Raw genomic sequence first — 24,102 nt, forward strand, 5'->3', positions numbered from 1 at the left:
TGCAAAGGTCAATCACACAGCAGCTTTGGCCCTATTCTGAGTAGTTGAGGACTATGACTTGAAAGGGAGATGACAGTCCGGCCCTTGGTACTTGCCTCTGGAAATTCAGTCATGGGGATGTGTCCAGCAGCATTGGGTCATGAAGGTTATGTTTACATCTAGGGGAGAGAATAGAATCTGACAGAAGTTGGTAGTATTTGGAAGGCTAAGGAATGTATTGGTGCAGATGCTCTTGCTCATGAGAGGGTCAGGATGGTATTGGGACCTGGAGCATTCTCTGCTCAAGTAGTAACGTGGGAAATTAATAGACACATGAATGGTAAGAGGTTCCAGGGTGACAGGGAAGTAAAAAATGGCAGAAGCTCAATGGGTGACAGGGGAATGTTGAATATATTTGTTCTAAACATAACAATAAATTGCACCAAGATAACAAAGTTCCCACTATCTCTGAATAAATTGGACCACCTTGGACTACTCCTCCAAAGCCTCTTTTTCTTTTGAAAATGTTACCAAGAAAATGAGAGGAGGATATTCAAATGTGGATGGAGTTAAAACTTAGAATTTCTTGCCAATTGAAGGGCAATACAATTAATCATGACCCCAATGGATGAAGAATCATAATCAGCAATATTCCATCTCCAATTAGCTGACAATTCTGTGTTGTCCTGTGACCAAACACTTCTGGGGAAGAATTATGGGCCTTGCTTCAAGCAAAGAGGTGGCTGATAGGGATACTTGGAGCCTGATGCATGCTCCCTAACTTTCCTACATCCTAACTGCTATCACTGACCAGCTTATTCCTCCACTATCCCTTTATGGTTAGATTCCATGAATGTACTCCTGTGATTGCTGAGTCTCATTAGTGACGCGTTTCCACTGCAATTGGATTCACAAATCCAAACATTTCTTTCCTTTTCCCATTGAAAGATGAAGTCCTGCACAACTCAGTGATGCACTGCCTACCCCAACCGGAGGAAAGATCTTTCCTTCCTGCAAACTACACACCCCAGCGAGATTTCTCATTCACCCCAACAATTTGTCTATGTAGTGTCCTCAATGTTGTTGTTACAGGTCTCAGGTTCCCTGAAATCAATTTTGTGCATTTTGACGACTACCCTCTAATGGTAGGTCTATGCTTCCTGAGGAGATGAGAACAATTCAGGCACACAGGTTGCTGATAATGTGAGACAATGAAATGTATGCTGATGGAAGACCAGCATCACCACTTGATGGGGGAAGATGCCTAGCTCCCTTCAGTTCCAAAGAAAAGGCATATGAAAGGTGAAATATTTATGCTGTTTCTCACTACACAGATGCTGCCAGATCTGTTAGATTTCTTGAGCACTTTCTGTTTTTACTTCAGCTCTCTAGTATCCACAGTAATGTACTTTGATATAACTTGCTGCTCCTGGATCTTGTGTTTTAGGGATGTTCATATGCCACAGCCTTCTGTATGGTACTGCCAACCACAGGAGCTATCCTCCACTGATTGACAAGCAGTTCCTGACATTTAGGATCCTTTCACCTAAGAACTGAATCGAAAGGAATATCTTTGCTGGCCCCAGAACTCTGTGTTTGACAGAAGATATGATGAGCTATCCTTAGAAGAGGCAACATGGGACTTTCACTGTTCCTCCAACCAGCAATTGAAACTCCCGCAACCAACAAATGGAAGATTCATGTGTTTCTGTCACAGTCCCTCATTACAATGCTTTTTGCTCTTTCAGTTGTTTTCTGCTCAGCTTTCAGTGAACATTCTGTTATTGCAATGCTATATTGACCCTACTTGCTGTGGCTATTATCTGTAGCAACCTCTTCTTTTCTACACCACCATCAATGTGTATACCTTATGGAAACTCATGCTATTGCATTTCCAGGGCACTTGAGCTGCTGATCAATGCACAGTTCCCAACTTAGATTGAAAACATAAATCAAAACTAAATAAAGCTAATGCTTTCCAATACTGCAGCATCCTCAAGTGGAGTGCCCCCTGTGGCTGTAAGATATGTTGAACTGGTCTTGCACGAAATTTTAAGATAAGAACGTATACAAATGGTAATGCTTTGCTGCTTTAATGAAGGTACTAAATTGTTTCTAATGACTATTTAACATCACAATTTGAACAGTAGAAAAAGAAATATTATAAAGATGTTTTTAATACATAAACTAACATTGCAGCCCAATTAAACCTCATATGCTTGCTCTTTTTCTCATTCATTTGTGGGATGTGGGCGTCGCTGGCTGGCCAGCATTTCTTGCTCATCCCAACTTGCCCAACTTGTATCTTTATTTCCTCAATTGGCTGTAAATCTACAATTTTTTATGTTGCCCAATTAGACTTAGCAGAACAAATTTCCACCGAAATCAACTAAGCCCCAAGATTTTTGGACTGCAATTTGTAAAATAGCAGCCAACACCCTGACTGGTATTTACATTCCAGAAGCATCAGTTCAAACTGATATGTGCCCTATGAGACTTTCAGAAAACCCTTGAGTGTGGAATGTCCTCGGTACTTTGGATGCCAAAACATCTCCAAAATTGCCAATGTGCAAGCCTTGTAACCTGCTATTAACACAAGACACCATCTTACGAAAGGAGTTGAAGAGCACACTAGGAACAGTTGCTTATTGATCGTTAAGACACTGATGCCCAATTAACGTATCTCCTCATGCTCATTAATAAAGTTTCACGCTATTTTGCTGTCTTGAACTGTAATTATTGATTCTTTTAGCAGTGACCATGAAGTAATTTTATGGGTGGCACAGCAACTCACTGGTTGGCACTGTTGCCTCACAGTACCAGAGACCCAGGATCAATTCCACCCTCGGGTGACTGTCTGTGTGGAGTTTGCACCTCCTCCCCGTGTCTATGTGAGTTTCCTTCAGGAGCTCCAGTTTCCTCTCACAGCCCAAAGATGTGCAGGTTAGGTGGATTGACCTTGCCAAATTGCCCACTGTGTCCAGGGATGTGCAGGCTAGGTGGGAAAGTCATGGAAAATGCAGGGTTGCATATGTAAGGTTTGGGGTGTGGATCTGGGTAGGACGCTCTTCGGAGGGTCAGCATGGAGTTGATGGACCGAATGGCCTGTTTCCACACCATAGGGATTCTATGATTCTTTGAATTGTTGAATATCTCAATAATAACTTACAACCAAGCTTTAACTGTTTACTTGTTAGAGGTCAAATGGTGAATCTGTGTTTGAAGAGACTTTTGTTACACATTAGAAGACTATCTGACTTAACCCACTGACTGAAGTTCCTCCTTTAGACAAAGCCTGTCTGTCAGCTACTTCAGTGGCCAACAATGGAGTCAAGGCCCCTTCTGACTGAGGAAAACTGGACAATCAGAGGCTGGCAGCTTTTTTTTTGTTGTAAGCAATGACACCAGGGAATCAGTGGCGGTCTACTCTTTGTCAAAGCTTCACGAACATTCTACCGACATCAGAGGCATTTACCGACAGGATGCGACTCTTCAGCTGCTATGCGTCAGTGGTTGCAGAAGGAAGAGACTCATGGACAATTATTTTACAGTGTTCTGAGGAAGGATCACCAGCCCTGAAATGTTAACCCTGATCTTTTTCTTTACAGATGCTACCAGATTTGCTGAGCCTTTCCAGCAACTTCTGTTTTTGTTCATTGTTATGGTGCACCTTGGATTCATGCTGTTGTCTGTCACACTGCATGTTCCACAACCTCAGTGGTATTAGGAGAATAGAGGCATCGTGAAAATTGCTCTGAATTGACTCTTGAATGCTGAACGTATGGGTAGCTGATTCTAAATCTCCAAGTCAGTTTATCATGGCAATGATCAATTAACCCTTGAAATTATGAACTATAAACAGACTTTTCAATAGTTTTGCCTTGTCAACACAGTATCCAAAAGTGATAATGGGAACTGCAGATGCTGGAGAATCCAAGATAATAAAATGTGAGGCTGGATGAACACAGCAGGCCCAGCAGCATCTCAGGAGCATAAAAGCTGACGTTTCGGGCCTAGACCCTTCATCAGAGATCTGATGAAGGGTCTGGGCCCGAAACGTCAGCTTTTGTGCTCCTGAGATGCTGCTGGGCCTGCTGTGTTCATCTAGCCTCACATTTTATTATCACAGTATCCAAAAGGCATGGTAATAGGGGGATGAGGAACTTTGACGTTGCTGCAGCTGCTATTACTTCACAAGGAGAAAGGATGGTGCCAGCCTCCCCTCAAGAGACTTCAAAGGGGCCATGTCCCTCAACCTGTGACCCTCAGCCTGTGAAGCTGAGGAAGGTAACCCTGTATCTGGCCCAGACTCTCTCAGCATGGCTCCATGATCGCCCAAAAATCCAATCCCTGCTCTCGGTCATGCTCTCCTCCCGAGCTCCAGGTCCCAGGACTATACCTTATCAGAGTAGGAGAGAAAAGAAAACAAAATGACATGGGTGATACTTAATTGTAAATAGAATATCACATTTGTAAATTTCATCACCTCTGTGATCCACTGTCATTTTAGCTGCAGCTACAAGAATGGAGGTAGAAAGGCTAGGCCTCCTTAGCACCACAAAATGTTCTATCCCTATCTGAAGGATAGTTATGCTTCCCATAGCAGTCATTACAGCATGAAATATTGTCATGATCGAATGAGTGAGCGTCATGAGTTGCAAATTCTTCCATCAGTTTATTGCATCAATAGGAAAGGCAAAGAAAAAACAACTGGTAAGCTGCATTTGCCTTTGGGATTATAGGGATTGCTTGTTTTCCAGCATATACACTTTTATAGTCAACGAATGATGACTTCACCCACCTCAGTTCCATCAAAAGTACTGTGATGTAGCAAAGTGAAGGTGATGCTCCTTCTGATCAATAACCCATTTTTCCTACTGGAATAATGCTGAGGGTCTGCATAACCTCATTGTCCACCAAATTCCTTCATTGCATGCTCCAATTGTTTACAGCATGGCACATAAGTATTATGCAGTACACCCTGTTTGTTATCTACTGCAATGAAACGTCAGATATGTGAAAGCTTCCAGTTGCCTGCCTCTTCAATGCATCGCATGTTTCCTGGCCAACATCTCTATCTTGGGCTTGCGGCAATGCTCCAGCAAAGTTCAATGTAAACTGGAAGGAAAATGTCTCATTTACTGTTTGGGAACCCTGCAGCCTTCAGGAATCAAGATCGAGTTGAATAAGTTTAGGGCATAAGTACCTTCGCCCATGTCCTTACTCTAAGCCGCACAGACCACGCCTTGTCATCAGATGGATTGCTATCACAAACTACCCATTATCAGCTACCGATGGCCCCCAATAGAGGCTATTGATTCTCCCAGGCTGATCTTTATGCATTGCTTTGTCTGCCAAACTGTTTTTCTCTCTCTCTGGGCTTCATCTACACCTATCGTCTATTCCTTCCCCTTTCCTCCCCAACCCAATTTCATTATATGTATATACAAATCCTTTCCCAGTTACAATCGATTCTAAAGACCCAAAACGTTAACTTTGCTTTCTCTCCACAGATGTTGCCAGACCTACAGAGTTTTTCCAGCTTTTTATGATCCTGTTGCTGATTTTGGCTTGGTCGATTCCAATTCATATTCATACTTACAATTAGCTTCCAGCTTTCACTATCTTATTGTTATGACCAGACACTGGGAAAGGTTCTTCAAGTTATTATGATTGCAGGTGAATACTCCAAATCATCAATCTCCCAAGTGAAGAGGGATGAACTAGCTCCTTGTTTTCATTTACTTTAGCCATTGATTGGTCATAACAAGATTGATTTGAAAAAGAATCCGATCGTACCCTTGTGAGTTCCTTTCTCCCACATCAAATGAATTTATATTCTAAATTCAGCTAATTTAACTAGACTTTCTTGACTCAACAAAATAATGAGTTTATCAGTTACCAATGCAACAATAAATAATAATGCAATTTGCATAGACATTAGGAATAAGAAGTGAGTCTAGTCCTTCTGTGAGGTTTGTGAACAGTAGATAGTGGAACATTGATAGTTAGGCAGTCAATTTCAAGATTCTTAGCTCATGTCAATTGTTGAAATTGTGGTCACAATTCCTTTGTTGGTGGTTGCTTGGTAGTACTCAGAGCAAGAAAATACTTCTTACCCTGTTTCCTTCTGAATGGCTTATTGGCTAATTAATCTCCAGCACTTAGAGTGAGAGATTAGTTTTACCTGCAATGCAAGGCTGGCTACTGGGTGGTTCTTTGACTATAACCTTCACAGCACACTAGTACTCAGATTAAACTCACACACACAGGAGTCTCAGATCATGAGAAAACCTTCTATTCACACATCATCTTCCATTAAAACACACAGACCAAGTTGATAAACCTTTTTTGCATTTTGCTGTGAAGGTAAAACACAGAATTATCTGCAATAAGCAGCTTTCTGGTGAGACAGGGTAGATAATCAGCCTCCTTATTATTTTGTCCTGTTACGCCTCTTTTTCTCTTTCTCTCTGATGTTTCCCTGACACATTACAAATGTGACATTCCATGGAAATCACACAGGGCTTGGTGAAAGAGCACTGAATTTAATCTGCAGCTGTTTTTGTCATAGCAATCTCCTTAAGAAAATACAAATGTTGGAATTAAAATATAAAAACTTCCATCTTACTTAGGGATAAAAAAAGCGTCGGGCTGGATGAACACAGCAGACCAAGCAGTGTCTTAGGAGCACAAAAGCTGACGTTTCGGGCCTAGACTCTTGGCCCGAAACATCAGCTTTTGTGCTCCTAAGATGCTGCTTGGTCTGTTGTGTTCATCCAGCCCCATACCTTGTTATCTCGGATTCTCTCCAGCATCTGCAGTTCCCACTATCTCTGATACATCTTACTCTGGGGCTCTGATCTGTTGTCATGATGTTAATCTCAATTATTTCCATGATTCCACGACCCCTTATTTAACCATAGGTTTCATGTGGATGCTTAGCTTATCCAATGAAACACACATTTATATTTTAGCAAAAAGCACTAAATAATGATTTGATACAGGGAGGCAGGCTGATTACCTAAACAATGTACCTCCTCAAACACACGACAGCACACATTTACCCACGGCATCTCGATCTCATGTCTACATACTCTGGCAGTTTCAAATTGATTGTTATACTTCCAGCAATTCACTAAGTGAGATCAGCTAACTCTGAAGCAATGTGGAAGTAAATGTTAACATGATAAGAGAGTTACCATTTTACATAAATATTCCATTATATTTAATGGTGTGGACAATCTTTCAGCAGAAGCTAATGTGTTATACTGAATTACTAATACTGCGAGTCAGTCATTCCATTCTCCTGCCATGACACTTTTTTCTCATATGATATCAGGCAGATTTGTGAAGCGATCAAATGATATATTGTGACACAGCGTTCTGTACCAAATCCAGCAAATTTCTACTGTTACTGCGTGCAGTGTGATTTGCTGCACAAGTACTCCAGTTCTACTTAGAATTTCCCAGGGGGTGCTCTAAATATGAATTTCTGAACAGGCCAGACTTATGAGAAATCACTTGCTGTAACAAATCACTTGTCCAACTCTTGAATGATTAATATGATTGAGGAGCTCAGAAGCATGGGGACTGTAAGGTTTATATCCAGGATTACGTATGTGTAACTGTAAAGCCGCTGTGTTCACTCAGTGTGTTCGTTTTATCAACATTCTCGATGAAATCTCGGAATAGCTTACTCATTCCTTTACTCACCCAAACACTTTCCCACTCACTCACTCATTCATTCATTTGTTTACTCACTTATTCTCAAGCTAAAAAAGGTGACAGCAATTTTGGCAAGAACCTGATGGCCTAGAAAATAAATATAGTCCCCTTTCATCTACAAATCAACAAACCTCAGCCAAACATTTTCAATGTCAAATTTATAGGCACCCATTCTGAAGCACTGCGTCTCAATTTATAAAACTCAATTAGTGATTGTGATTTTCATCAGCTGGAAGAGGGATAAAGGACATGCTGTTTATGCTATTCTGAACCACATGCTAACTTAATTAACTGTACTACTGCACTGAAACACACACACCTCTCCTTCCTCACTGATAATGGGAACTGCAGATGCTGGAGAATCCAAGATAACAAAGTGTGGAGCTGGGTGAACACTGCAGGCCAAGCAGCATCTCAGGAGCACAAAGGCTGACGTTTCAGGCCTAGACCCTTCATCAGATGAAGGGTCTAGGCCCGAAACATCAGCTTTTGTGCTCCTGAGATGCTGCTTGGCCTGCTGTGTTCATCCAGCTCCACAATTTGTTATCTCCTTCCTCACCACCATTTTCATTCAAATTAGTGGTTGGTCAAAATCCTGCAACTCTCTCCCCAGTAACTTTGTGGGTCTACCTACATCAAATGGTCTGCAGCAATTCAAGAATTCGGGATTGACAACAATTGCCAGCTCTACCCACATCACATGAGAAAATAAAACAAAATATGGCACTTGGAATCAGTTATTATTTTCATGTTAAATTAATGTTGAAATAACTTTACATATCCCCCTAAAGCAAAGCATCGATGAAGCAAAGTGAAACTAAGTTAATTTCATTCCGAAAAAGTAAGTTCAGCCTGACTACGTAGTATACATTCACTCTGTGTGTAATTGTCCGGGATGTGTCGGTTAACTTAAGGCTGACATACAGCACTTTACAAGTTGTTGATTGTGACTGAATTTCACAAAAGGGGTTTTTTTTTATCAATATTTAGAAACTTTACAAAAAATGAGCAAATCTAAATTGTATATTCTCATCAGCAATTTCCAATTTACCAACCATCTAACTGTGCTAACCTAATCTCATTTTATGACTATACAAGGTATGCCCAGTGGTGTATAGCCAGGTATTAAAATCATATCTACTGTGAAGCAAAGAAACCCATCAAAAATTTCTGATTCCAAGTCACTAACGTTCCACATATATCATATCTACTGTGAAGCAAAGAAACCCGTCAAAAATTTCTGATTCCAAGTCACTAACATTCCACATATATCATGATTGTGCCATCATTGTATATTCATCAAACTGATTATGAGTACAATTCAGTTTGTTTTCATACTGATTACTTGGAGGAAGGCAGTCATATTATGGGGTCAATACCATTTCATTGTATACTTTTTGTAAGAAGCTGACGTCTAGACCTATTCTATCAGCCTGTGTTGAGTGGAGTGCGAAGTCTGCTCATCTTCAATATAGACCAAGGATTTCATTCTAAATATTTAGGACAAGATTGTTTATAGCATTGTCCATACTAAGTTGGACAATTAGAAAATACACTTCTCAAATAGACTGAGCTAAAAGTAGGGTTAGGTATGGGAACTGCAGGGGTAGAGGAATGGGTCTGGGTCACTTGCTCTTTGCAGGGGCAATGTGGACTTGTTGGGCTGAATAGTCTGTTTCCGCCCTGTAAGTATTCTATAAATATGGCCTGTGGTTGAGAGTTAGAAGGTCAGCTAATGCTATGATTGCACTGGAAAATTCTTTTGAATTATAAATTTCTATTCAGGTCATTGTGACATTCACATGTTAGCTATTCTCTTAATTGGAATAAACTGGAACCTAATGTGACATGCAATCAATCATAATGTGAGATCCCACTGAGTGTGCAAAATAAACTGTCACTAGTAATATGTTGTGGGACATGTTCCTGGGGTTCCAGCACAGACTGGAATTTAAACAAAAAGAAAATAAGGCCAATCTTTCATACTCCCTGATCCTACCTGATGTTACATTATGCTTTCAGATGACCCTATGTGATAGGATGCAGACCCCAAGGAAAATTTTCTATTTTATCTTCTGATTTTTAAAACTTCATTTAATGTAACTTGAACAAATGCCTGACAAAGTGTGATTCTCTTTGCAAACAATGTAGGTAATATGATGTAAATTGTTGTTGTTTACAGAATAATATCAGTAAACTATCCAGTTGAAACTCTTAGGGTAAGGAAAAGAAGAAGAATGTGATTAACCTAGGACTGTGGGTGGCTGAGAGACAAAATGTTTTCGGAGTGAGCCATATCTTTACTTCCTTTCAAGGCTGGATAAACGGGGCCCTTTTTCATTGAAGCAGAGGAGGTTGAGAGGCAACTTTATAGAAGTTTATAAGATAATGAGGGATATAGATAGAGTTAATGGGTAGCTGTCTTTTAGAAAAGAATCGAATATCCTTTATTGTCATTTGTGCTACAATGCAGCAGAATGGAGTACAGTGAAAAGTTTTTTACAATGGCTCCCTTTTAATGGCTCCACCGTAGGCACAAGTACCTAGATACAGATTTTACTGGCTAAAAGAAAAGTGGTCTTACACAAAGAGGATTAAAGGAAAGCATAAGCAATAATTACAGAGATAGTTACCACGTAGTGAAAAGGTTTTTAATATCACTCTGATAACGGCAGCTCAGCTTGTGGTACCAGGCTCAAGTCCAGCAACTGTCCCACATCGCTCCACCCTCCAGTCCACTCCTTACAGAAACCAGGTAAGTCGCACTGTACCAGGATTCATACCTTGGTCCCTCCACCACTCTGGGACTCGGCCCCCCCACCCTCCAGTCACTCTGGGAATGCAGTCCCTCCATTCACGCCCCAGTCGCCTGGTTCCACCTGTTCCCGCTTGCACTGCCGGCTCAAGCTTGTTGTCTGTGTGATGATCCAAGGCTGCTGCCCCTCATGCTATTGTGGAGCTCTTCCCCATGCAGTTCTGCGGCTTACAGCCCATGCGCTGCTGCAGGCCTCACCGCTCACACTGTTCTGCGGCATGGAGTCTCGCTGCTCTGGACTTACTGTCGGCTCTGATGCTGAGCAGAGAGAAGAAGAAGAATTTTTAAAAAGAGGAAAAAGGGTGAGAGGAGGAAAAAGGAGGAAAAAAGAACAGGACAGTGGATTTCAAGACAAGGGGGCATATCTGCAATGTGAGTGGAGAGAGTTTTAAAAAAGACATGAGGGGCAAATATTTTACACAGAGAATGTTTGTGTGTGGAATGAACTTCCTGAGGAAGTGATGGATGTGGGTACAAAAACAACATTTAAAAGGCATTTGGATAAGTACATCAATAGGAAAGATTTGGAGGGATATGGGCCAGGAGCAGGTACGTAGGACTAGTTTAGTTTGGGATAATATTCAGCACGGCCTGGTTGGACCGAAGAGCCTGTTTCCGTGCTGTATGAATCTATGACTCTAAGATGAATGCCCTGTATATCATCATGCTGGACAACTGACCAGGACAGTTTGTATACAAGTACATCAGATAGGAAGGCAAATTAGGGGCAGCACAGTTGCTCAGTGGTTACCACTACTACTTCACAGTGCCAGGGATTTGGTTCCACCCACAGGCAACTGTCTGGGTGGTGTTTGCACATTTTCCCCGTGTCTGTATGGGTTTTCTCCAGGTACTCTAATTTCCTTCCACAGTCAAAGATGTGCAGGCTAGGTGGATTGGCATTTCTAAATTGCCCCATAGTGTCCAGGGATGTGCAGGCTAGGTGGGTTAGCCATGGGAAATACAGGGTTTCGGGGATAGGGTTGCAGGGTGGGATGCTTTTCGTAGGTCAGTGTGGACTCGGGCTGAATGGCCTACTTCCACAATACAGGAATTCTATGACTATGATACTTTTTTTCCAAGTGACAGACCTGGCTGGAAAGAAAACTGTCTGCAATGTCATCAATGGGATGAAGGTTAAGGCTGACAAAGGTGAGTTCTCCCTGAATGCTACCAGGTTCACTGATCAAGACGTGTTCCAGAGCTGCAAAGAACTGGGCATCACTGCCCTACACATCAAGCCACATGCCATTGGAGGCAACAGGACCAAGACCCCTGAACTTGATGTCCAGTCAGCTTTGGGAGCTCTGGAGCAATCTGGGATGCAAATCGGCTGGGTTGAAGACATTACTTCTATTCCATTGGATGGTACTTGCTGAAAGGGAAGTCACAGAGGTCACAATTTGTAATTATTTTATGTATGTGTCAGTATAATTCATAAAAACATTTCTGCTCAGAAAAACAGGCTGAGGAAGTAATAATAGGAAAACAGCATGTGGCAGAGGGTTAGTTGTGTACATTGCATTGGTCTTCACAGTAGTAGACATTAATAACATTCCAAAATTGCTAAATAACCACGGGGCAAAAGAACAGGAAATAAATACAATAATTATCAATGAAGGAAAAAGTACTAGGGAAACTATTGGGGTGAAAGATGAAAATGTGCTCTGGACTGATGCGATGCATCCTAGGATATTAAAGGGAGTAATTTCTGAATAGTGGATGTCCTGGTAATAATCTTTCAGGACTCCTTAGATTCTGGAACAGTACCTGAGGATTGGAAAGCTGCCAATGTAATGCATTTATTTAAGAAATGGGCCCCATACCTCAGGAAGGACATACTAGCCCTGGAGCATGTCCAGCGGAGATTCACACGGATGATCCCTGGAATGGTAGGTTTAACGTATGATGAACGGCTAAGGATCCTGGGATTGTACTTATTAGAGTTTAGAAGGTTGAGGGGAGATCTAATAGAAACTTACAAGATAATGTATGGTTTAGAAGGGGTGGACGCTAGGAAGTTGTTTCCATTAGGCGGGGAGACTAGGACCCGTGGGCACAGCCTTAAAATTAGAGGGGGTAAATTTAAAACTGAACTGAGACGACATTTCTTCAGCCAGAGAGTGGTGGGCTTGTTGAATTCATTGCCGCAGAGTGCAGTGGAGGCCGGGACGTTGGATGCCTTCAAGGCAGAGATCGACAAATCCTTGATCTCAAAAGGAATCAAGGGGTACGGGGAGAGTGCAGGGAAGTGGTGTTGAAGTGTCCATCAGCCATGATTTAAATGGCAGAGTGGACTTGATGGGCCGACTGGCCTTGCTTCCACTCCTATGTCTTATGGTTTTGTGGTCTTAAGAGACCGAAAGCAGGTTTCTATAAGTCAGAGATAGTAGGAACTGCAGATGCTGGAGAATCTGAAATAACAAGGTGTAAAGTTGGATGTACACAGCAGGCCAAGCAGCATCAGAGGAGCAGGAAGGCTGACGTTTCAGGCCTAGACCCTTCTTTCTCCTGCGTCTTGGCGCTCCCTTGACGCTCTTAGCTGAGTGTCCTGAGGGTCCAAAGCTTTTTCTTTGAAAAAGTTAGAATGTTTAAAGCAGGCCAGTCACCTGAATACTCCAGCTGGGAGTAATGGGATAGAACCCTGGTTCTATTTTGTTGGTTTTTGGAAATGGAGCCATGATTAAGGGGGACAGCCGGAGGCATTTGTATTGTGCTGCTAGAGGTAAAAAAGGGTCTAGGCCTGAAACATCAGCCTTCCAGCTCCTCTGATGCTGCTTGGCCTGCTGTGTTCATCCAGCTCTACACCTTTCTTTAAGTCAGTTAGTTTCAATATCTGTTGTTAGGAAAGTGCCAGAACCTATTATAAAGGGAGTAATGACATTCCATTTAGAAATGCATAATATGATCAAGTAGAGTCAAACTAGTTTTGTGATAGGGAAATCATGCCTGGCAAATTTACTGGAATTCTTCAAGGAAGCCCAAGCAGAATAGACAAAGAGAAAGCAGCAGATGCAATGTATTTGGATTTTCAGAAGGTATTTGATCAAATGCCACCCATTTACTGACTTGGGGTAGAATATTAATATAGATAGAGGGTTGACTAATTATTACAAGACAGAGAATTGGATTGTGGTGACATTTTTAGGCTGGCAGCCTGTAACTCGTGCAGTGCCCTAGGCATCAAGGCTAAGGCCACAATTATTTACAATAGATATTAATGGCTTGTATGAGAAAAATGATTAGATGGTAGTCAAAATAGGCGGGAAAGTAAATGGTGAAAATAATACAAAGAGGCTGCAGACTAGTTAAGTGCGCGGGCAAAAACTTGGCAGATGGAATATAAAGTGGGAAAACATAAGGTTAAACATTTTAGCAGGAAGATTTTAGATTAGACAAAGCTTAGAATCCCCAAATTTGAGGTTGATTGTGTCAAATTTATCTTTAATTGTACATGAATTATGAGAAAGTCCAGGTCAGCATGTGATCAATAGCCTGGGCATTCACTGGCCAGGCAGTCATTATGCAGACCCAAAATAGATGGGAAAGTAAATTCCATAATAAAAAAAGAAATTGACAAATAGCTAGGTTAAGTGTATGGGCCAAAATTTGGCAGATGGAGTTTAGTGTGGGTAAGTATAAGGTTATCTAATTTATTCAGAAAAATCAAAAGATGAATTATTATCTCAATGAAGAGAAACTTCAGAGTGCTTTTCTGCAGCAAGCTCTGGATGCCTTCATAAATGAAGTGCAGAAAACTAGAATGCAGGTACAGCAGGTAATAAGGAAGGCAAATGGAATTTGTTAGTTAACACTAAAGGAATAGAGTATAAAATAGGGAAGTGTTGCTGCAATGGTACAAGGCATTAGTCAAACTGTACCTGAGGTATTGTTGACAGCTGCTGTTTCCCTAACTTGAGGAGGGATGTAATTGCATTGGAGGCAATCAGAAGAGGCTCACTTGATCGATTCCAATGATGAGAGAATTATTTTATGAAGAGAGATTAAACTGTTTAGGCCTGCACTCTCTGCAGTTTGGAAGAATCAGAGGAGATCTAATTGGAGTACATAAAATGCTGAAGGGGATTGACAATATAGATGTAGAAAGGATGTTTTGTATTGTGGAACAATCTAGACTTCTCTCAAAGGGTTGTGAATTTATGAAATTCATTACTGTACACTACACTGAATGCTGGGGCATGAATACACTTAAGGAGGTGATATAGAGATTTTTAATTAGTAATGGGTTAAGGTGTTATTGAGAGCAGGCAGGAAAATGAGGTTGAGGCCAAGGTGAGATCAGCCATAATCATACTAAATGGCAGAGCATGCTTAAGGGCTGAATTGCTTACTCCTGCTCCCAGTTCTTGTGTTGTTATGTTCTCATAAGAGTTAGGCATGAGGATCCTATGGAATCTAAAGGGAATTCCTGTGATGTTGAATTTTGCATTGTTTTACCTTGCGATCAGAGTGCTTGTGACCTACATGAAGATGAACAACTGATATTTCATGTCAAGTATGACTCTTCTCCAAAAACTATATTTCAGCAAGTTATATCTAACTCAAAGGCTTAACTTGGTTTCTCTTTCCACAGATGCTATTGGACCTGCTGAGTATTTCCAGCATCTCATTATTTTTCCCTTTTTATATTATTCAGATCTTTACTATGAACAAAACTAAGTAATTTACAAACAGAAGGGAAGAATGTAATAATGTATTGCAGAAAATAACCATTAATTGTAAAACCTGCTACGCAAATATTAGCTGTTGCATGCATTGGAAGTGTGTAAGATTCACTCATCCACTCATCACTGGAAGTTTTGAATATTTAGAAGGCCTCTTTGTGCCCACTCTGAAGGCAGGAAGGTCAGTCAATGGAAAGGAAGGTCAGTCAATGGAAGGGAAAGTCAGTCAATGGAACGCATAATGACCTCATTCCAAGTCTTAAGTTATTCTTCCTTTAAAAGATTCAAAATCTGTTTTCTGTCCCCATAATAGGTGGCTCTATCATTTCAGATGTCTGCAATCTGCACAAACTTTAAATAATTAGGCATAGTAGGCTATATAATGGTTTTCAAAGACAGATTCCTCCATTAGGAAATGGGAAATGAGAAGGAAATGTTATTGATCATTCAAAGTATACACTAGAGGCTATTGATATGCAAAATAGAACAGCTAAACCCTTGCTTGATGTCATTTATGGACAACAGAGCCTTATTTTAAATGCAATTGGAAGTCCTGTCAATCGAAAGATTACATTTATTCACCTATTTGGACATACTGTTATTTGTGTGCGGTAGGTATGGTTTTATTTTAAAAGAATTGTAATTGAGATCTGAAGAAATTGGAAAAACAAGTACCTCCTGTAACAAAGTGAAGTTATTAAAACAGCTAACAACTACATGTCTGCTGTAAAACACATAGTTGCATCAAGCAGCAATTCTTATCTAAATGCACAAAACACCTGCAGTCTCATTAAGTTGGACACAAGAAACTTCATTCTGAGTCAGTTAATAATTGCCACCTGACCCATGGCAAACAGTAGAGGAGTAAATCAAATTCTTTGATCTTGTGAACAACGTGAGGTTGATTAATGATAACGATGGTGAATTTGACTTCTGAGCCATCTTCTAAGGTAATCAGCTGTGTATGATCCAAACCACCCAAATCCTACTGTTGACTAGAATAGTAATCATTTGGAAGCTAATAAGGAGTGTGGTTATAGTTTTGCATAAATATATCAACTTTATATTTATATAGATAGATAGATACACACAGAGAGAGAGAGAGAGAGACAGAATTGATTTCTGTTAATAATAGAATTTGTAAATTGGTTCTTATTTTTATAGGGGATCGTGACAGATGCTTAGTTCTGATACAGTGGAACCTCATTAACCTCAATCCAATTATTTGCCTTCCTGATGATTTACTGGAATTTGCAAGATAATGCCTTCTGCATGACATCACTTTGTTCCACGGCTTCTGTGATTTGCATTTCATTTCCTTTGCGAACTAAATTACATTACAGCCATGAAATCACTGGTCGCAGTGTTAGGCAGTGAACTTAACACATTTCTGTGCTATTTCTTTTTCAGTTGTCTTGGTGAAGTAGTCCAGCTATTTAAAATAAATTAATTAATGTCTTTGGCAGAAGGCTTCCATACTAACCTGTTCCAAATTTCAAAAAGCAAGCAGGAGCCTAGCTCTACATTAGCAAACAAGGTGAATTTGCATCCCTTTCATCCCCTTTTATAGTACAAATTAACAAGCACTGTTATTGCATCCTACCAGCTGTTGCAGCTTTTGTGCTCTCAGGCAAACTACACTTCTCCCTTTCATGTAAGGGGCAGCAACACTCTCCAGCAAATCAAAAACTCAGCAAAAAAGATCTCACAGTACTTCTAGAGATAATTGGAACTGTAGATGCTGGAGAATCTGAGATAACAAAGTGTGGAACTGGATGAACACAGCAGGCCAAGCATGCTGCATGGCCTGCTGTGTTCATCCAGCTCCACACGTTGTTATCACAGTGCTTCTAATCACTTTACCATAGAAAAAGGTGTCAAAAAACTGCCTGCAATTTGAATTCCCAGCCTTTTAAGTAAAGAAGGGTCCATTGCAGATTCATGTTTGATTTTTGCACAGTAATGCATACACTTGTTGCCAGAATGAGCATTGATCATGTTCAAAATCATGGTATTGCATCAATTAAGTTTTGCAATGTTAGGCTAGTGTTTCTTCACAGGCTTCTGTGTATGCACTATTAATGCCTGTACAGACACCATTTGATTAGGGCCCACCATGTGGATAGCACTGGAACCCGCTGACATAACGTACCCTCTGAAAGGTGGTACTGTACCCATGTAACATGTTAACTCAGATTTCTCTCCACCAATGCTGCCAGACCTGCTGAGCTATTCCAGCAGTTTCTGTTTTTGACCTTCTGTTTTGTTAAACCTTACATAATTTGGCAATTATTTCTTCTGATTCACAGTCCGATACAAGATAAAAGAAATATAGGTGACAGGCAGGATATGCTGGGATTTCTTTCACTGGAGCATCAGAGGCTGAGGGGTGACCTTACAAGGGTTTACAGGGGTTCATGAGGGGCATGGATTGGGTAAATAGCCAAGGCAATTTTCCTAGGCTGGGGTGTGAAAAACTAGCGGACATAGGTTTAAGGTGAGTGGGGTAAGAATTAAAGACCTGAGGGGTAACATTTTCCACACACAGGGTGGTGCATGTATAGAACGAGCTGCCAAAGGAAGTAGTGGAATTATAACATTATACAATTATAACATTAAAAAGACATCCGGATGGGAATATGAACAGGAAGGGTTTAGAGGGATGAGTCAAATGATGACAAATGGGACTTGGTCAGATTGGGATGTCTGGTTGGCATGGACAAATTGGACCCAAGAGTCTGTTTTCAAGTTGTACAACTCTACAAATTTCCAGTAACCAATGGTAATAAGTTTTATTTGCTGTAATTGTTTTTTGACTGTATTCCATTACATATTTTAAGTTTAATTATTCATAGCTACAGTGCCATATCATCTGAAAATATTTTACTGAAATCAGTAGAATGTTTTTGAAGTATGTATTCAACGAAGAACTATAGGGTGACACGATGGCTCAATGGTTAGCACTGCAGCCTCACAGCGCCAGGGACCCGTGTTTGATTCCAGCCTCGGGCGACTGTGCAGAATTTGCACATTCTCCCCACGTCTGTGTGGGTTTCCTCCGGATGCTCTGGTTTCCTTCCACAGTCCAAAGATGTGCAGGCTAGGTGGATCGGCCATGTCGAATTGCCCGTAGTGTTCAGGAGTGTGTGGGTTAGACGGGGATGGATCTGGGTGGGATGCTTCAAGGGGTGCTGTGGACTTGTTGGGCCGAAAGGCCTGTTTCCACACAGTCCGGAATCTAATCTATAGGTTGCAGCCAATAATTTCTCTTCAAGAATGTGTCCGGGCTTCTGCCCTCATCTATCTTAGCACAGAATGGAACCTACGTTTCCCCAGTCAGGATCTGGCAAGATGTGGAAAGATGTTGATGAAGCAGAAATGTGAAGATTGATCAGCTGCTGACAGGAAGTACTCCTTTGGTGCCAGCAGCTGTTGAAGTGCATTTTCCATGCATGTATTGGCTGTTCCTTGGGAAGGCAGACTACCAGCTGCTAGCAGGGCCAACATCAGCCCAAACAGTTGATTTTTAAAACAATAAACAAAGGAAGGCAAGAACAGCATAAAGTCATGCCAGCTGGGAGGACAGGCGGGAGCAGGGTCACTTGGAAGCAATTAAACTTAGGATGGGGCTGAAATTCAAAATGATATGTGGAGGGATAAAAAGAACTGGAAGGTATAACATAAGAAAACTGGAATTGCGTGGAATGGAAACTGAATCTGCAGCAAATGTTTTGTGGATCACGACCTGAATTTGCACATTCATGGTTGGGAAGCAGTTTAGAAGCAAGTTATTATGTTGCCAACACAAAAAATTGAAGGCTGCTGTCAATGTTGTCCACAAAATGCAAACACTTGCTGAGGGGGTCCATATTTTGAGTTACAAGATCTCAATTTCCCCCACCCCTACTGACCAACTAAGAAGGTGGATTAAATAACCCAAATGAAATTCCACCAATTCACCTTCTCTACCCCACGTTTTTCTTCACACCTCGAGCCTTTCCTTCCAAAATAATGCATACTTGTACAGATTTTGAGATATCCATTAATCCTATTGGTCAAAGAAAACAAAGGCAGAAAATTATTTTAAACCTACAAATGGGGACGGCAAACTGCTTTTTAGTCTATGGGTGAATTAATATGGATTTTTTTTTCCATTTCACTAATCAGACACATGATTCTGAATTAAAACAAATTGCTTTCATCAGAATAGTTTCTTGTTTCACGCTGTTCAATAAACACTTGAATAACCAAACTTTGAAAAGAGGCAGAGCAAATGAGAAACTAAGATTAAAGTACCATATTTACCTTCCAACCTCTCACAAACAGCTGTGAATGTCAATTTTAAAAATGAAAGGTGCTTACCTTTAACAGTTTCTGGTGAAGTTACCACACTGGGAGTTATTTTTGGTGAAGTCTCACAAGTGTCACTTTCTTTGCCCTCTGACTCACTGCTTTGTGCATCACCCTTTCTGGTTATTTTCGTGCCCTCGGGATCCTCCACAGTCTTTACATCACATATCACCTCTATCTCTTCCTCCTCTGGCGCTGGTGTTTTACCACCTTGATCGTCGGAGAGTGGCTGTGGGCAGTTATCTGTCTTAAGATCAACCTCTTCCACGTTTGGCTCTGTTCCTGAATTTCCTTCTTGTGCCACAACATCCACAGGTGTGCCAGTTTGGCGTGCTGATTCTGTGACTTCTGTTTTTGCTACTGCGTTCACATGCTCAGGTTGGTCATGAGAAGAATCTAAGGCAATGTTATTCTCAGTGTCCTCTTTCATATGGACTGTATCTTTGTTGCACGTAGACTCCACCGACTGTAACAAATAGTCCATAGTGCTCCCTTCATCATCTGCTCTGCAAGGATCATTCAGTCTGTACACTGAAGGTCCAGTGTGTCCTTCCGCTGAAGGGGAGTCATTATAAAATGCCCCCAACTCTCTTCTTTCACCATTTCCTTCACTGAAACTTTTTGGTTTAATCCATACCTCATTGCCTCCGTCAGTATTCAACTTTACTGTGACTTGCTCATTGACAGGCGGTGTCTTAAGGGAACCTGCTTCGTCAGTAATAGAGCTCTGTTCCTTTTCTGAACAGGACTCTGATGCATCAAGTGAAATATTCATATCCACAGAAGTAGAGAGATCACTGCTTTTATTTGGAGCATTTTCGTTAGGAAGACAGTTTGTAGATTCTGCAACATTGCTAGCGTCCATGTTCAGACAGAATAAAAACTGGGGGGAAAACAGAGAAAGGAAAAACCAGTTAGGCTGAAACTGATTGTAAAAAGTAAAAGGGACTTACATAATGGACAGATACAGTTGTACACCCCAGAAAACATGCCAAGGGCAAATCTTTAGCATGTGACAGAGTGAATAAGTGTTTCACAAACCATGTCAGATCAAATTAAACAACCGAACTAATCCCTTTTAAAAAATAATTGTAGTTTAGCCTCAGGCAAGGCTAGAGGACTAGTTCACAGCCAACCTCAATACCTCACCAAAGTGAAGATCATTAGCTAGGGCAGACTGTTCAACTGCAAGACACATGGCCATCAAACTAGACTAATCTCATTCAATACCCAAACAAGTGTACTTTCCTAGTATTTCTGGACCCCCATCCCCACCTTGGAATTAATCCAAAGCCATTAATGACAACTTCATCATCCAAATCAAAACAATGTACGCCAAATACTCTCAGAACTTCTCATCAATACACTTCAGTACTATCCCACGTGCTCATTGAGCAATTGGAAAAGCCGCAATTATTATTTCCCCATAAATATACAGCAGATGCAGTAACTGCTAACCCTTCAACAGAACCCTTGCATACCAACAACTTGAAAAGAGACTGTCAGTGTACAATGAACCAAAACGGTATGTGACTTTCATCTTCACCATCATCAAGTGAAAAGACTAATTCAAGATGAAAAGAACAGAATTAACATACAGTCCGGTAATGACTCTTCTTCAGAATTAGATCTTTTTCAGGATTGACACAGCCATAATGTGCTAAGTTAACCAGGTTCAAACTGCTGTGAACTGAAGCCAGATAACTCGAAGGCGATTATTTGTTTTTAAATTCAGTCATAGCATGTGGACATTACTGACTCAACCAACATTTTTTGTCCATCCCTAATTTCCCTCAACAGGTGGCAGTGAGTTACCTTCTTGAACTGCAGTTTTGGAGAATACCCCCACCCCAAAGTACTGTTTGTCAGGAAATTCCACGAGTTTGACCAAGTGACAGCAGAGAGGAACACGCAGGTGTTAACAATCTCAATTATCTGGTGGCTTGTTCTTTTGAGGTGCACAGGTGATGAAGATAGTAAATGTTGGAGGTGTCAATCAAGCACATCATTCTGTCCTGTGTGTTCATCTTCTTAAGCATTGTTGCAGCTGCACCCATCCAAGTACAGAGTGTTCCATCATATTCCTGATTTGTTCTTAGCAGATGGTGGCTTCCCAGTCTCCAATCTGCTCTCAGATATATTTATTTGGTTTTATTCTTTTATGTGCTAACCCTTTTCAATTTCTAGTCAATGGTAACTCCGAGGATATCGATAGTAGGGGATGCATTAAAGGTCCTGTCACTAAATGTCAACAAGTTACGGTTGGATTTTCTCTTAAATCGAGATATTCTTTGCCTGACATATGTATCTTTCAAATGTTACTTGCCACTTACCAACCCTAAGGAGAAAGTTGTTCGGGTTTTGCTACACTTGAATATATACTGCTTCAGTAACATAAAGATGCACAACATTCAAAATTCTGACATCAATGAACATCTCCAACTTACAATGAAGGAAAAATCACTGAAGCAGCTGACGACAGTGGTACCCACGACACTGCCAGAGGAAAGATATCCTGTAACTGAGATAACTGACCTCCAACAACCACAACACCCCTCCTTTGTGCTTGATCTATCATCAGTGAACAGTCCCCACAATCTCTCTGACTCCACATTCTGCATGGGCCTGGTACCACCTACTGCCTTCCCAATCAAAGCATTTGACGGTCACTCCCACTCCCCACCTTGAGCTGAGTTTACATACATACATACATACATACATACAACAAGACAGCACAGAACAGGCCCTTCGGCCCTCATTGTTGCGCCGACATCCTTCCTCTCGCAAGGAGACCAAAATCGATTGCAGTATTCCAAAAGCAGCCGAATCAATGTCCTATATGGCTGCTAAGTGATCTCCCAACTCCAATCCTCAATGCACTGACCGATAAAGGCGAGCACACCAAATGTCTCCTTCATATCCTTTCTACCGGTGGCTGTACTTTGATGGAACTACAAAACTGCACTCCAGCGTCTCTTTATTAAGCAACACTCCCCACAACCTTCAGTGTATACGTGCTGCCCTGATTTGCCTTTCCAAAATGTAGCACCTCACATTTGTCTAACCTCAACTCCATCTGCCACTCCTCAGTTTATTGGCCCTTGTCAATGTCCCATTGCATTCTGAGGTGACCTTCTTGGCTGGCTACTACACCTTCAATCACTGGGAAACTTACTAACCACGCCTTCTATTTTCATATCCAAATCATTGCATCACTTCAACTCCCCCTCCCACTCCCTGAACGACATGTCCATCCTGGGCCTCTTCCAGTGTCACAACCACACCACCCAGAAACTGGAGGAGCAGCACCTGATATTCCGCCTCGGGAGCTTCCAACTCAATGGCCTCAATATGGACTTTGCCACCCTCAAAATCTCCCCACCCGTCAGCCTCATCCCAAGACTAGTTCCTCCACTCATCCCCGCCTCCATGATCTGTCCGCCTTCTCTCCCACCTATCCACTCCTCCCACCTCACTGACCAACTCCCACCACTGCTTGGAATTATTATTCTTTTCACACTTCATCAGCTCGACGTTATTTCTAAAATCTATTTTCCAATTTTGGAAAAAGTGAGATAGAGAGAAGTAAAAGAAGTTACATTCTTACCACTCTTGAAATCTCTGAATATTCTTCTGTTGAAAGGCCGCCAAGGAACGATGTAATTCTTTTGTCACAAACGCTGTGAGGGAGACATCTTTGTCGGTTCCACTAACTCCACCCGAAGGAAGACAAACCCACGTAACATATCTAGTGACTTAAAACATACTCTATTGTTGCCCAAGGTGGAGAGCTGGATGAACACAGCAGGCCAAGCAGCAGAGGAGCAAGAAAGCTGATGTTTCGGGACGAGACCCTACTTTAGAAAATTGGCGCTGTTCTGTCTGCTTTCAGACCAAGGATATTTGGAGATCAGCAGCTGAACAGGCATTGCCTGTAAGCTACAGAGACACTCGGAAACCCCGTGCACACTCGTTCATCTCCCACAATGACTTCCATTTTTGTTTACATGTATCATATGCAGAACTCTAAGATCCACACCAGAAGAACAAAAATTGCTTGGCACAACCAAAACAGAGCACCTTGACAAAAACCTCATCACTTTGCTGATGATTCTGTGAAAACTGATGCTCTCAGCCAATGGGACTCATCATTTCAGTTAAGATTTACATCTACTTTACACATACCTCTCTCCTTTACTACCATTATCGTAGTGTTTGTCTTTTACTCTCAGCTACAGCACAAGAAATATCATTTTCAGTTCCTTTCAGTTTTCAAAACTTTTAACAATTTCTCTCTTCACAAATGTTGCCACACCTGCTGAGTTTTTGCAGCACTTTTATTTCAGATTTGAGCTTTCACACCATTCTGCTTTAATTAGCATTTGTCCTACTTGTTGCACACAGGAGATACCTGGACAATTTTCCACATTGCCTGTGTCATAACTATACTAAAACTGCTTGGCAAGGGAAATAACTAATCCCAGAGCACAATTCTTTAGCACCGTGCACTACAAGATTCTGGAATGTTGTCTATGCAATATCCAG

The 24,102-nt window shown here is 41.2% G+C and overlaps 1 protein-coding gene across 1 annotated transcript; it reads right to left on the bottom strand.

Moving 5' to 3' along the window:
- Positions 1-10,655: 10,655 nt before the first annotated feature.
- On the bottom strand, positions 10,656-23,298 carry LOC132210549 (uncharacterized). The gene is made up of 3 exons (XM_059651257.1): positions 23,165-23,298; positions 19,570-20,440; positions 10,656-10,780 (listed from the first exon to the last, which is right to left on the bottom strand). The coding sequence occupies exons 2-3, from the start codon at positions 20,420-20,422 to the stop codon at positions 10,656-10,658; spliced, it is 978 nt and encodes a 325-aa protein (XP_059507240.1). The 5' UTR covers positions 20,423-20,440; positions 23,165-23,298.
- Positions 23,299-24,102: the final 804 nt, after the last annotated feature.

Source organism: Stegostoma tigrinum, chromosome 15, assembly GCF_030684315.1.
Source record: "Stegostoma tigrinum isolate sSteTig4 chromosome 15, sSteTig4.hap1, whole genome shotgun sequence".
Taxonomy (NCBI): domain Eukaryota; kingdom Metazoa; phylum Chordata; class Chondrichthyes; order Orectolobiformes; family Stegostomatidae; genus Stegostoma; species Stegostoma tigrinum.

Coding starts and splice junctions, on each gene's coding strand:
- LOC132210549 (XM_059651257.1), bottom strand. CDS start 20,422: ATGGACGCTAGCAATGTTGCAGAATCTACAAACTGTCTTCCTAACGAA. Junction 10,781..19,569: donor TTCACCAGAAACTGTTAAAG/GTAAGCACCTTT, acceptor CTCTCTGCTCAG/CATCAGAGCCGACAGTAAGT.